Here is a 15458-nt window from a genome sequence, read left to right on the forward strand (position 1 = left end):
TCTCTCTCTCTCTCTCTCTCTGTGACTATCATAAATAAATAAAAATTTAAAAAAAAGAATAAAAAAAGAAATGAGTATGGAATGAAACATGGGAGAAACGGAAAAGGTTAAGAAATCAGAAAACTTTGGATATTGATGTTAGTTTTTTAAACTTGAGGACAGATGAGGAAACTCTGTGCCCCGTGTCTACACCAGGCTTACTGAAAATAGTTGCAAATATTCTCTGACCTCTTAGCCGTATTGTCACATAGACCTGATACAGTTCATGTTAGATATTGAGTTTTGAATGTTAAGAATAAATCATTTAAGCGGGAACCACAGTTGGTGATTTAAACTCTTGCTTAAATCAGGGCTGTCCAATAACAGAATAGTGCAAACCACAAATGTGAGCTGCATAGAGAATTTTAATTTTCTAGGAAACGCATTAATAAAGAGAAATAGAGAAAGTTAAGTTTAATCTTTTTTTTAGTTTAACCCAATATATCCAAAATATTGTCATGTCAACAAATCATAAATATAAAAATTGAGATATCCTACATTTTTCTATTTTGGTATTAATTCTTCGAGATTCAGTATATATAAGTTAAAAAAAAATCTCAAATTGCCACATTTCAACTGAATAGCCGCATATGGCTAGTGGTTGCCATATGGCACAATAGAAGTCTACATTAACTTTTTATGAACATTATTTTGCCAGAATGAAAAGCTGCAATCAAATATATGCCTACTTATGTTCATGTATGGAACAGTCTTATCCCTTCACACAATAGAAAAACCATCATATCCCATTTTATTTCTTTTGGGGGGAGTGTTCTTATAGAACGCCTTCAAAGGATAGCTACCTTTTGGATATTTCCCATCTCATAAGTTATTTCAGTCATGGTTCCCACATTAAATGATTAAATCTGAATATGTGTGAGGAATGCACTGTGATTTTTGTTACATTGTATGTAACTGGATAAGCATTAAACTGAATCGCAGCTGACAGGTTGACAAGATGCCATGTTTCATAGATGTTTAATTAAACATATATTGATTTTGATGTTAGTTCTCTTGTTTGGGGAGCATTATATATAATTTCTGGCCTCCAACATTTTTGGCTCTTGAAAACCTTCCAATTTTAGGCTGTAGGCATTGAGCCCCGAGTGCCAAATGCATTAAACCATGTTGGCTCGAGCCACATTCCCCCCATGGCTGCTCACACAGTATAGGCTGTTCCTGTTCCTTTAGTTGTCACTGCAATTGTCACCTAAAACTGGCTTTTGCTCACTTATGTTTTGCCATCGGATATTCTGTGTGTTTTGTTTTTTTTTTTTTCTCTCTCTCTTTTTTATTTTTTTCCTTCACAGCCTCGGTAAATTTGCTCTTTTTTATGTATTTGTTTTTTTGAATTATTTTCTGTTTCTGATTCAGGGAGGCAAGGGCTCTGTGTATTTTCTTATCTACTGTCTAATAAAGGATTTTGCAGACACTCAATAAACCCTAGATGAGTGAATGGAAAAAAGAATTGCTTGTTGTAGGGAAGAGGTTAAAGCTCACTTTACCTAATTGCAGAACAGAGGTGTCTATCTGGTAGGCCAAGCTGCCCACCTCATACAGCATAATCCCCACGTATCCAGGGGAGGGAAGCAATTTTTTTTTAAGTTAAAGCTTATAAAGCCTTATAAAACCATCTGACAGTTTATCAGTCATTTATATTTCAGCAATTTCATTGACTTAACATTTAGTAATTTATCTTGTTCTTTCCTGGATGGTCTGATTCTTTCTATTCTCTAACTTTAGGGACTTTTTTTTTCCTTAATTTTTTTTTTTCTTATTCTCTAAACATGTGGTTCTTAAATCTTGGCCTATTTTGCTTCTTCCAGGAGATATTTGGCAACGTCTGGAAAAATTTTTGATTGTCACAATTGGGAATAGGGTAGGATGCCACTGTGATTTATTGAACAGAGGAAAGAAATGTGGCTACAAGTCAAATGCACAAGATAGCTCGCCAGTAACAACGATCTAACCCCAAATATCAAAGGGTGACATCGTGAAACCCTTCTGTCACGTATTTCACATTAAAAATAGCCACCTGTGTTTTATTCTTAAAGTGATTATGAAATTGAAAAAAAAATTGCTTCTATTCATGATATGGACTTTTTGCTTCATTCTAACTAGAGCTTTTTCAAGTCTGTAAAAAACATAGTTTATCCAAGTTTGCAGGGTGAATAGCAGTGATGATGCAATGTCACTTCTCTACTCTCTACTTCTTGAAATGTTGGCAGACACAACGGGGGTTTTGATGACTCTCATCGTGTAGTTCTGTCGATTTAATGTATCTTTGTTAATCTGTTTTATAGGTCCCTGTAGATGGAATGTAATACAGCCGAAGCCTTTTCATCCAAAGGATTAATGCCTGCATTATCATTTCTGCAATAAAACAGAGAGTTAAGTGGTGGAGGCCACAGACACCTCAAAGCTGGATTCCACAATTCGACATTAAGTGCTGGAGTTTTTGTTACTCTGCTGTAGGAAAGCCTTTGCCAATGCTTACAAGGAACTGCTTATCTCTGCTTCTCTGGGTCCTGTTTGATGGAGGCCTCCTAACACCACTCCAGCCGCAGCCACAACAGACTTTAGCCACAGAACCAACAGAAAATGTTATCCATCTGCCCGGGCGGCGATCACATTTCCAACGAGTTAAACGTGGCTGGGTATGGAATCAATTTTTTGTGCTGGAGGAGTACATGGGCTCCGAGCCTCAGTACGTGGGAAAGGTAATGGCGTGTTTCTTTTGACAACCGCTTGATAGCAAGGGGGATTATGCATTGTGTATTGTGTGTGGATGTTTTGCACAGGAGTTGAACAAACCAGTGCCTAGAACACTGGAATTGAAATCCAAGAGACCTGGTTTCTCTTCCTGACTCAGTGGCCTGGGTAAGCTTTGGAATATCCTTTAATCACCCTTTACCTCAATGCTCCCTGGTTATTTCAGGGAGATTAGTATATATTTTGTTTTTTTTTTTTTTTTACTTTAACATTCTTTGCTAACTACATAAAGTTAAAATATAAAGTGTCATTAATTAAAAGTGTTTTTACTGCACACTGTTGCTCACGGACATTCTAGAACTGATTACCAATAAGAGACGTAGGAAAAAATCCCCAGGTGTAGCTATTCCGACCTGCTGTTGATACTCTTGAACAACCAGGATGTCTCCCTTCCCCTGCCCCTTAAAAACATGACATACCATTTGAAATGTGGTTTTGAAGTATTTGACCCGGCTTGCTTATACTTTATAAATAATTTATTGGTTATATGTTTTGCAAGCTATTTATGAAGCTATTTATGGCCAAAGTGATACATGTTGGAACCCAAGAACATACACCTCAATCTTCAACATAGCATGTCACTTTTAAATTTTATTGTAAGCTCATAAAAATTTATCTTTTTTTTTTTTTTTCACAAAATAATGGATGGCAACTCTTCATTTCAGTACATTCATGCTTTACTGCTATTTTCCTTACATAAAATGTTTGGCCTATGTCTAGAATGGATATATTTTATGAATGCCAGCAAAAAAACTTTTTCCCGAAAAATGAATATTTTATTTTTATTTTGTTAGTTAACCGTTTTTAAATCTTCTAAAAGATTTTGCCATTGATTTAATAGAAACATACATGCTTGAAAACAAGACAGAACATATATGCTTAAAGAGAGTTTAGAATAAATCCAAAGACAGGAATGGAAAAGTATAGCAGGGGGAGTATTAGGAAACTGACCTAGAAGACTGTATGTATTGCACATTCCAGGCCTCAGAGCTTTCTGGAAGCCTAAGCTAATGAGAAACTTGATGGGTCATGATTCCAGTGGTAGGTCAAAGGAAGCAAATCCATTCAAGATTTAAATAATTTGCACTACATTTTTGGAATTTACTTTTTAGAAATGTATTTAAAGAATATTGAATAATACAGTGGAAAAGGTCTACAAATAGAACCTTTGTTGAAAATAAACACATAGCCAGTGTTTCCGTGAGGCATATGGGGCCTCAGGCAAATATTTTCTATCTCTATATAAAATTTGAGTCATGCCAAGTCAGTCTTTGAGTACCATTCTGGCAGCCCAATTTTTACTGATTTTTGTCAAAAAGATACTATGTCATTAGCTGAGGCAATCTCCTTGACAGACCACCTACTAGGAATCAGAGCCCGGCCAAATGGCCCTGAGATCTATGGTACTGGCTCCGGAGCTCCACAGGGCATCTGATAAGCCCCAAAATCAAGTAGAAAGTCAGAGAATGCCTTCAAGGGGAGAAATGGACACTATGGCCCAAGGAGTTCCGGCACAGCCCATGGCACCTCACCCAGATGGCACTGCTGCCCACAAATAGACTTGGAAAAAAGAGAGGTCTCAGAAAAAATTTGAAGAGAATACTCCAAAACATGGAAGCCCCCCCAATATTACTGTACATTGTTTTTGCTTCTATGATTCCTAAGATTGTGAAATACAATAATCTCTATGGTGAGATGATTTCATGTTCTGGCACACTTGTTTCTTATGAATTAATGAAATATAAGAATCAAGTTTTGAAATCTAAGACAAATGGGTCGGTAGTGTAGCTCTAAAACTTTGCCTCAGGGGTATTAATATTCTCAACTCTGCTTATGATGGAAACTAGACATCCACTGAGGTTCCCGGCAAGTGTATAATGAGAAAGTCTTCTCTCTGGTTTTGATTGAAGCAGATTCATAGCCTTTAGTTGCCTGAATCCAAAGTGAGAAGATTGTTCGTTGAAAAATTAATGAAACCAACTTTTATTCTATCTTACATAGAGTAGCACTTCACCCAGGAGTTGCATATCCAAGTTTTGTTTGATACCCTGGAATCATACCTTTGTAATTGCTACTAGTATAGTATAGAATGGTATAGTATAAAATTCATCCAATTCATTTAAAAGATAAATTAATATTTATGCACCGATTTTAAAGGAGTGTATCTAGGATCTAACTATCATTAAATTAAAACAACATTATTTTCAGTCACACATTTGTAGCGTGTGATGAAAACCTGTGGCTTTCTCACAATGTATGTTCCTAATGCAAATGAAACAATAGTAGCCGTGGTTTCCTTTCCACATGGAAACTATTTAAAGTTTAATTAAGTTTGTCTTGATGAGTCTAGTTGTGGGAATAGTAATATGATAACATCGGGAGCAATTCAAGCCATTACACGTATGTGTGTAAACATATATAAATATATTTATGCTTCTGCTCTTTTTAGAAGGTCATTGAGACAGTTCGCAGAAAAGTAAAATATTATAAATAATATAGATCTCAAGGCTAAGGAAGAAGGCAAATGCAAAAGTGCCAAGTATAGTGGTCATAGTGGATCAGTAAAATAACACTGAACTACTATAATTGAGCTGCAAATTTCATTTTATGTTTTTTTTTTTTTTTTTTTTTTTTGCAGCACCAGCATCTCTGGGAAACATTAATTTGTACAGTTCCTATTACAGAAAGTTCCACTTATTGGGAAGAAAAATCTATGTCCCTAGCTTCTAATCTAAAAGAATTTATACATGTGGAAATTTATAGTCAGGATCCTGAATGGCTTAGTGGATGTTAGCATCAACAATGGTTACATTTAAAAAGAGCTGATGTTAATGTTGACACTCTTTCAAGAAAGACCACACTGTGGTATTGCTTAAGATGAATATGACTGGACTTTACATACAAAGAAATCACAAAGGTGTCCAGAGGTAAAGCCAATGATTTTCTCAAATAGACATTTTGGATTTACTACAATACTTGGAAAAGTGTAAGACACTATATTGCATAGTAACACAGAAATTAATCTGATCAGCAAAAACTAACTCAGATGCTATCAAACGCTCAAAGTTCCCAATGAAAACAAAACAAAAACAAAACAAAACAAAAAACCGTATTATTTAAGACACACACAATGTATACTACACATACTCGTAGAGTAAGCTGGATGCTTACACCAACATATATAACTGTGTGCCTATGCCTTTGCCTTTGAGTATGTTATATCATCTCCTCAAAGCTGTGTATCAAGAAAACGGTGCCCAATTATCAGCAAAGAATAATTTAGGAAATTGAATTGTCATTTCAGATGATCTTCGCGAGCAGTAATTCTTAAATTTAAATTATTTAAAACGGCAAAAAGATTAAAAGTGGAAACATATATAAACTCGAATTCTGGAGGTATCTGTTTATTCAACATCTCTTTTTGCTGAGAATGCATTACAATTTGAGAAAGCATTAAAGCTGGTAGGGATCAATCTAATGAGAAAGGTCCCTAGGTTACATTTATAATTGGTAAGCTTTATTACTGAGTGCTTACTTTGGGCACTGTTTTAATTGTTTTGCATACATACAATGAAGTAATCCTCAAAAGCAAAATGGAGAATTCTGGTTGCCCCATTTCACCCATCAGAAAACTGAGATACAGAAAAGTCAGGTAACTGTCCCAGGGCCCAATAGGCAGGGAATGTTGAAACTAGGATTTTAAGACAAGTAGCTTAGCCCCATTGCACCAGAAAATACCACAGTTCATTATCTTATGAGGGCATTGAGAGCTAACGATAATTTTGATACTGTTGAAAGCACTGTAATGGAAATCCTATTAGGGATGGTGCAGACAAAGGCAAGTCTATGACTATGTCCAGAAGATAGAGGAGTTTAAGGAAGCCTTCACAGATGAGGGAGCACCTGAGATGTGTCTTAAAGGATGACTCCATTTCTTCAGAAGAGAGAGTCTGAGGGAAAGTTTTGTAAGCACTGAGGCTTGAAGATTCAAGGTGAGGCTTAGATAACCATATTTCAATATCGTCAGAGAAGGTGAAGCCAACCATTTAGGGTAGGTAAAGAGAGAAGGTATTAGAGAGGCTCAATTTTGATACCAAGATCAGTATTATTTTATTTATTTATTTATTTATTTATTTATTTATTTATTTATGTATTTATTTATTTATAAATTGAGGTAGAGTCGATATATAACATTATATTCATTTCAGGTGTACAATATAATGATTCAATATTTGCATTGAAGCTGGATGCTTCATCTTTGACTTGCAAGATGATCACCACAGTGAGTCGAGTTAACAGCTGTCACCATGCATCATTTCAACTTTTTTTTTCTTTTGGTTAGGACTTTTAAGATTTACTCACTTGGCAACTTTCAAATATTCAGTAGGGTACTATTAGCGATAGCCCAATTTGTATATCACAGTACTCTTTGTTCTTAAAGGTGTTGTGATCCACAAAAATGTCTTGGTGGGGGATTTACATGGACAGAATAGCCGTTGTAGAATGAGCACTCAGAGTGCCACTTACAAGACTCTCTGGAGGTGGAGGGACAGCCTTGAAGACAAGCACATACCAGAGAAGGTTACAGTAGGCTTGTCTAGGAAGCAATGAAGAGAAGGGGATATTAGAGTTGAAAGTTTGAAAAGAAGGCAGATTATAAAAGATTTCAAGATATGTCCTTCATGGGGATATAAAGGATGAGACAAAACATTGATGGATAATTGCATGTAGAGAATGAAAAAACAGGAGTGAAATAAGTGACTGAGATTTCTGACGCTCTTTCACTCGTATCTGGTATAGGTCTGGGGCTAGAGTAAGAAACAAAATGATCACTGATAGACATTACGTACCCATAGTTACTTTAGTTTTATTTTATCTTTAAAGGTTTATTTGAGAGAGAGAGAGAGAGAGCGCAGGAAGAGGGGGAGAGGGAGAAGGAGAGAGAAAGAGAAAATTCTCAGGCAGACTCACTGCTGAGCAGGGAGCTGGACACATGGGGCTCTGGGTCCTGAGATCATGACCGGAGCCAAAATCAAGAGTTGGCCACTTAATCGACTGAGCCACCCAGGCGCCTCGCCAAGGTACTTAGACGTATCCAGGTGAAGTATCTCATAGATATTTAGACATGTTAATCTAGAGTTCACAAAAGAAGCCTATGGTAGAGATACAGGTAGAAGAGTAATTGGTAATACAGGTGGTAGTAAAAAAATCACATAAATGGGTAACCCTCTAGGAAAAAATACAGAGAAGGTATGTGAACCCTGGCTTCTAACTGAAAGGCAAGCAAAGAAGAATTAGGTGGATCTATTTAATAAGAATCAAAGCACAAATATTAAATAGTGTGATGGAAAACAAACTAAAGAATAAAGTTTTGGGGAGTAAGAAATGGCAAACAGATGTTGAAATGCACAGGTCTAATTAAGTACTGACTGAAAAAGTCTCTACTGGTTTTGTCAGTGAGCCCGAGGTGACCTTTGTCAACATGGTTTCAATGATTTTCTCTAGACCTTAAAGAAAGAAGAAAGGATTGCATACAGCCAATAGATTCCAAAAGTATGGTCGAAAGAGTGTGATCTATGCCCTCTTCATATGCCTGGTGCGATCTGATTGGCATTCTATTAGTTGGGGGTCTCCAGATAAACAAGGCCAACAGCAGATGTGCGTGTACATGCATGTGCCTGTGTAGATATGGGAGAGGCAGAGAGCGAGAGATGCTTATTTTTAAGAAATTGTCCCCCTCCCCCCATGATAGTGGAGATTCAAGTCCAAAATCTGCAGGGTAGGCCCCCAAGCAATAGAATTTCCTTTCTTTTCTTCTTTTTGTAACTACATGCAGAATATAGTTTTGCATTAGTAAAATAAAGAATAATAAGAAAAAAGTAAGAAGAGATAGCATGACAGTTTATTAAAATAGATCTAATTGTATGGCAAAAATAATTTGTCCATCCAGAATTTCTTCTAAACTAGCATAAATAAATAAATAAATAAATAATAAACTAACACAATATTAAATATATATATAATATATATTTTATAAATTAACTTTAGTTGACTATATATATAGTTAATATAAATATATAGATATTTTATTTGCTTCTAGCATATATATATTTATATGTATATATAAATATATATATATGCATGCTAACATGATACTAGGATGATATTTTGATGGCTGTATATAACCCTCTCCGCCCAATAAAAATATAAATTATAGTGTAAAGTTATAGTAACACACTTAAAACACATTTTCATGACTCAACATTTATCTATCACCTATCTATCTATCTATCTATCTATCTATCTATCTATCTATCTATCATCTATCTATCTATCTATCATCATCTATTACCTATCTATCTGGCTCATGAGTCATGTAACTGCTGCTGCTGCTTCTTTTTCTTGTTTTTCTTCTTTTTTTGTCCTGTAGCTTTTTGAGAAGCCTATAACGTAGTTTTCATGGTGCAGTTCACTCCTAAAATTTGAGCTTTTTTTTTTTTTTTAAGGTTTCATTTATTTATTCATGAGAGACACAGAGATTGAGGCAGAGACATAAGCAGAGGGAGAAGCAGGTTCCCTGCAGGGAGTCCGATGCAGGACTCGATCCCAGGACCCCGGGATCACGACCTGAGCCAAAGGCAGACGCCTAACCGCTGAGCCACCCAGGTGTCCCTAAAATGTGAGCTTTTGATATCAGAGTAATTCTTGTTCATTTGAGAGTCACTGTTCATAATACCAACACAATCTTTTTTTTTTTTTTCCCAACGCAATCTTTAAACAAAATGAAAAGCATCCTCTTGACTTCTGCCTCACTTACATACCTGAGAACCTTACAGTATATTCAAGTACTCGAAATCAAGGTCTCATTTCTAATCCATTCTGCTGTCAAATGGCTTACCCTTGATGCTAATCAAAGCATCATTAGCTACCTGCTTTTTTCTGTAGCAAATAAACCAGAAGGAGCCATTCTCACTCTCCTTTAAAGCCTTTTTGGGTAAACTTGATATTTTGTTCCACGTATTGGCCCTTGAACATATCCCTCGTTTTATAGTTTCTCTCAAACAAGGAAGCTGCGTTTGAAGGAGTCCTCTTGGACACGACTAGATAGCAACACATTAGAAGGAAAATTGACACAGGATCTGAACAAATAAATAACACGATATACTAAAGTTCTTATCAATCAGTTAACACCCATGGTGTGTCAGTTCTCTCTCCTTTACAATTTATTTTATTGCTTCTAGCATCCTAGTTGCTTCATAATAGCTGTGCCATGAAGGTTTAATTTGTTTACTTGAGTCGAATTGGCAGGACCTTGAATGAAATCCAACGATCTCTAAATCAACATATGAATCCCTACAGACAGTATTTCAAAAACAGCATGGACAGCATGAAGATTGGAGGCTCCCTTTTATTCTTTCCTACTTCTCCTCTCGTCTCCCAGCTGTTTTTCCACCCTACCTCTAATTCCCTTTCCATCCTTCTGTGTCTCCTAACCAATACTTTGTACTGTCTGTGGATGTTGCTTGACTACAGGTACTTAAAAGCCAGGATAAAGAGTTAGGAGACTTTTATTCCAATTCCAGATCTTATAATAATGATCCACATGAAACTACTTAAGCACACAGTGTGTCCATTCACCTGACGAATGATATAGGGGGACATCACATACTCAGATTGGAATTTCATCAGACATATCTTAGATGCATTTATCACAAACTTTGCAATACAGTTCGTTGTGCATGCATGTGTGTATATGTTTAGAAAATTTTCTCTATAAAATACTAGTTGGATTTGGGGGAACAGTGCTCTCTGTGGCTAACACTGATGAACCCCTACAGCTTGCATATTATATCAGGTGACAAAAGTTAGGACCCAGTGGAATGATCGGAGAAGTACCTGGAAAGGCCACCTGTATGAACATCACAGAAAAATAGGGACTATGGAGTGATCTGAATAATAAAGATGCTGGATTTCATGTTCTCCTCTTCTAACAGCATTGAGTTTGTGAATATATGTCACAGTTATGCCACTCAAACATACACTTGAAATATAAATGGATTATTTTGACACACTTTTAACATAATATATATGTATGTGAGACTCATTCTTCTTTCTTAACTCTGAAAAAGAAGAAACCACTGTCATAAAAAGTACCATCTATATATACTTCATTGTTCGTGAGGCACCACATAATTCATTTCTACTGACATTTAGTCAATACAAATAACGTATGAAATTACTATGATAAAAGCGTATCTTTTCTATTCCTGAATTTCCCATAGAGATTGTGTAAAGGGGATTTTCCAGATAGCATATGTGAGTGTAACACATTGGAGTAGACTTTAATGCAAACTTACACACATAATTAAAGCATGCTGTTGCTTGTTGTTGTTGTTGCTGCTGCTGCTGTTGTTGTTGTTGTTTTACATCAACCATTAAGAACTGTTAGTCTCCTACAGTTTCATGACTGTTGGAAGAAAACTTGAGATGACTGGGTCAGAGATAAGGACCCTACGGCTCCCAGCACAGCAAGCAGCATGAGCATCTGCTTAGTGACTCAGTTCCCATTGCCCCAAGTACCATATGGGCAAAAAGAGACCCAGATGGATGCGCGCACATTCAGTGGGTTGCATTTATGGAGAGGAAGCCTGCTAATGCCTGCCCTTGTTTGGGAGGGAGACATTATCTATATTTTACTGGGTAGGGGAAGCATGTCTGCCCTTTGCTTTGGAGGGAGACCCTATCTCAACTTTTCAAAGTTATCTGCTATGCATGCATTCTTGAAAATATAGTCTTGAAGAATGGATGTTTAGTGCTTTCTGTGCAAGACCTGTGGGGTTGAGAGAGACGATGAAGAATTGTCTCCCAATGCTTGTCGTGTGTTGCCTTACTAAAGTGACAGCGTGTAATGTGGTGACATAGTGAAGTTAAAAACAATTTAAAATTCTTGAGCAAGCTAACTGAATTGCTTCACAGGTAGTCAAATGATGGCTCCTTCCCTTTCTACCTCTCTGTTTCTCTCAATCTCTCTTTTTCTCTCTCTTCTCTCTCTCTTAAGCTACTTAGAAAAAGGAAATCATTCCTCTCAGAGCATGTATTCTCTTTCATTCTGAAGCCAGACTTAGAATTATAAATATAAGGAAGGGGTAGGACTCAAGCCTAATTCTGGCTCTTAGCGATGTTAATCTCACAAATTAACTCTCTTCTCAGTAAGTAGTAACCTTTGCAGTGTACCTATGTAGTTTTCCTATCTAGATGATAGAAAATGACGTATTTTTCAGCCACTGGTATGATAAATTGGGAGATAGCCTCGTAATTACACTGATAGTCTCACTCCTTGATTAAAATGTCTGAATGACTTTCTATCACAAACAATGATTTATGATGATAGAAAGTGGGGAGTTACATAGAATTAAATTTCTTTTTATTTGACAAAGTATTCAGTGCTACTAATTTTTGAAATGACCTGAGATAGTTTGGAATGATTTACAGGATGTTATGGTATTTTCGGCCATTTATTATAAAGAACTTCAGATTGTAATCCATAATGTTGTTTTCAAAGTGCTGGGCGTTAAAAGAGGACAATGATATTTTCCTATGATGTATAAAAGGCTCTAAATACAATTCTCTGTTGAGCAGACATAGAAACTAAACAAGGAATTGGTAGCATGGAAAGATGGAATTGGAGTTGTATCAACCCTGTCAGGTACTGTTTTGACTTTTGAAGTCATCCCCAAAGGACCGGTGTTGTAGCTTTAAAAAGCAAAATCAGTCAGTCAATCAATAATAATGATAATAATAATAATAATAAATTAGAACACAAGGAAAAATGTACTTTGAAAATAAAGCCAGTTAATAAGAAACGGTTCAAAACCGGGGTTTGTGGATGGCTCAATCAGTTAAGAGTCTGCCTTGGGCTCAGATCATGATCCCAGGGTCTTGGGATCAAGCCCCATATCTGGCTTCCTGCTCAGTGGGGAGTCTGCTTCTCTCTCTGCCCCTCCACCTTACCTCCTTCTCCCCCTGCTTGTGCTCTCTCTCTCCTCAAATTAAAAAAGAAATCTTAAAAAAAAAATGATTCAAAGCACAACTCCGTAGTATTTTTTGTGCTTTGTATAAAATATTTTGAGCATCAAATAGGAATATATATATATATATATATATATATATATATATATATATCTTACTATCCACTACATGAAAATGATCAGAAAAATTTTTAAAAATCTCTATGCCCAACATGAGGCTCGAACTCACAACCTTGAGATCGAGTCCCATGCTCCACAGATTGGCCCAGCCGGGGACCCCAGAACGTCTTTTGTGTCACAACTGTCTACAAATTAGAACACTGAGCGTTTTCCTTAAAGCTACAGTTGTGCTCATGTAGTGCCAAAGAACCACATAGAAACTAGAAATAGTTCAATTTTTTTTCAAATAATTGGGAAATCATTTTTATATTAACAGAGCTTCTTAACCCTTATAAATTGTGCCTAACTATAAAACTGCAGTTGAAAATAAAAATGAGATCAAGGTAACCTAAGGTAAAGATGATGTTTTTGGGGGACGCCTGGTTGGCTCAGTGGTTGAGCCTCTGCCTTTGGCTCAGGGTGTGATCCTGGAGTCCTGGGGTCAAATTCTACCTCAGTTTCCCTGCAGGGAGCCTACTTCTGCCTCTGCTTGTGTCTCAGCCTCTCTGTCTCTCATATAAAAATACATAAAATCTTTTTAAAAAGATATTTTTCCCTCTCTCCCACCTCCTTCTTCCTTCCCTCTCTCCTTCCTTTCCTTCCTTCCTTCCCTCCTCCTGCCTTTCTTTTCTTCCTGAGAGCTATTCCTTCCTTCCTCCCTTCCTTCCTTCCTTCCTTCCTTCCTTCCTTCCTTCCTTCCTCCTCCCTCCCTCCCTCCCTCCCTCCCTCCCTCCCTCCCTTCCTTCCTTCCTTCCTTCCTTCCTTCCTTCCTTCCTTCCTTCCTTTATTTTAATTTAGGTAGAGTGGACACACAATGTCACATTAGTTGCAGGTGTACAGCATAGTGATTCAGCATCTCTATGCATTATGCTATGTTCATCACAAGTGTGGCTACTGTTATCACCAAACAACACTATTCCAACGTCATTGGCTATATTCCCTATGTTGTGCCTTTTATTCTCGTAACTTATTCTTTCCGTAACTGGAAACCTGTATCTCCCATACCCCTTTACCCATTTTTCCCACCCCCCATCCCCTTCCCTCTGGCAACCATCAGTTATCTATATTTGTAAGTCTCATCCTGCTTTTGGTTTTATTCATTTGTTTTGTTTCTTAGGTTCCACATATGGTTGATATCAAATGGTATTTGTATTTCTATTGTCACAAATGTCAAGAGCTCATCCTTTTTATGTCTGCTTCATATTCTCTCCCTCTCTCTCTCTTTCTCTCCACACGTACCACATCTTCTTCATCCGTTCATCTATCAATGGAAACTTAGGTTGTTTCCATATGTTGGCTATTATAACATAAAGAATGGTAAATATATGTACAAAAATACAGTAGACTTATAGATAGCACCATTAAAGACTTCCAAGATTTTCTAAACATTTTTTCAAATGCCAAAGAATCACTGCAAGGGACATATTTTGTTATAAATTTTTCATCCTTGGCTCCTCAGAGGAAGCAGAGCTGTAAGTGACACATTTGACCACTTCACAGCCTTTTATCAAGTGGAACTTCATTGTTGCTCCATGAATCAGCAAGGCTTTGTCTTCATTGTTTGGGGAAGGGAGTAGTAGAATGTGGAGAAGATAGAAGAAAGCCATTTTAGTGTACAGTGATGATGAAAGATATCTATGTCCCCAATTATTCCTTGTCCGATTTAACATGCTCCTCAGAACCCACCCCCTTCCCTGATGTCATTGGTTTATTTTTCCTGGAAAAAAGAAAAGTATCAGACTTTTGATACTAAGTCTGGTTAAGGAATCTTAATTACACTTTTTTTCCCCTTTACTATTGATGAGTACCTAAGCAGCTTTGAAAGTGCTTCCCTAGTTAATGGCTGTCTCTGTTCATGCTATCCTTTATTTCAAGGTCAGGGAGTTCTAGAGAACTGTTTTGTGTAATAAGGAAAAGCTTTAGATCTGGGATTGGCAAACTATGGCTTTGCGAGCAAACCCAGCCTGTTGCCTGTTTTTGTAAATAAAGTTTCATGGGAACACAGCCGTGCTCATTTGTTTATATCCTGTCTATAGCTTTTCTCACACATAATAGCAAGGTTGAAAAGTTAGGGCAGAAACTGTATAGCTCACCAAACCTGACATACTTACCATCTGGCTCTTTATAGAAAAAAATGTGTTGACCCTGATTTAGGTAATTACATTTGACGCAACAAGAACTCTACCTGGATTCAAGCCATTCATTTGTGGACACTCAGAACTGCTTTCTCAGTCCTGTCTCAGAAAGATTCAGGGTTCTCAGACACAAAGGCTAGTTGCCAGAAATGGGTCTCCTGAGAGAGAATCATAAGCAGGTGCTGTGAAGGAATCATGGGCTCTTTGTGGTTTGGAATAGCCTCACTGCCTTAGTATTCTCATCTATAAAGTATGAATGGTATGGAAGGGAAAATAATAAAGTTGTGTAGATTACTTAATCCACATACGGGACAGTATAGGTAGA

The 15458-nt window shown here is 36.9% G+C and overlaps 1 protein-coding gene across 3 annotated transcripts in view; it reads left to right on the forward strand.

The window, feature by feature from the left end:
- The window catches only part of CDH12 (cadherin 12), a 963430-nt gene that overhangs the window by 702937 nt on the left and 245035 nt on the right, over nt 1-15458 (forward strand). For all 3 annotated transcript variants that reach the window (XM_035714925.2, XM_025436284.3, XM_025436285.3), the window contains one exon: nt 2343-2759. In XM_035714925.2, coding sequence (XP_035570818.1) covers nt 2529-2759 — 231 coding nt within the window. In that variant the 5' untranslated portion in view covers nt 2343-2528. The remainder of the gene's footprint in view (nt 1-2342; nt 2760-15458) is intronic.

Source organism: Canis lupus, chromosome 4, assembly GCF_003254725.2.
Source record: "Canis lupus dingo isolate Sandy chromosome 4, ASM325472v2, whole genome shotgun sequence".
Taxonomy (NCBI): domain Eukaryota; kingdom Metazoa; phylum Chordata; class Mammalia; order Carnivora; family Canidae; genus Canis; species Canis lupus.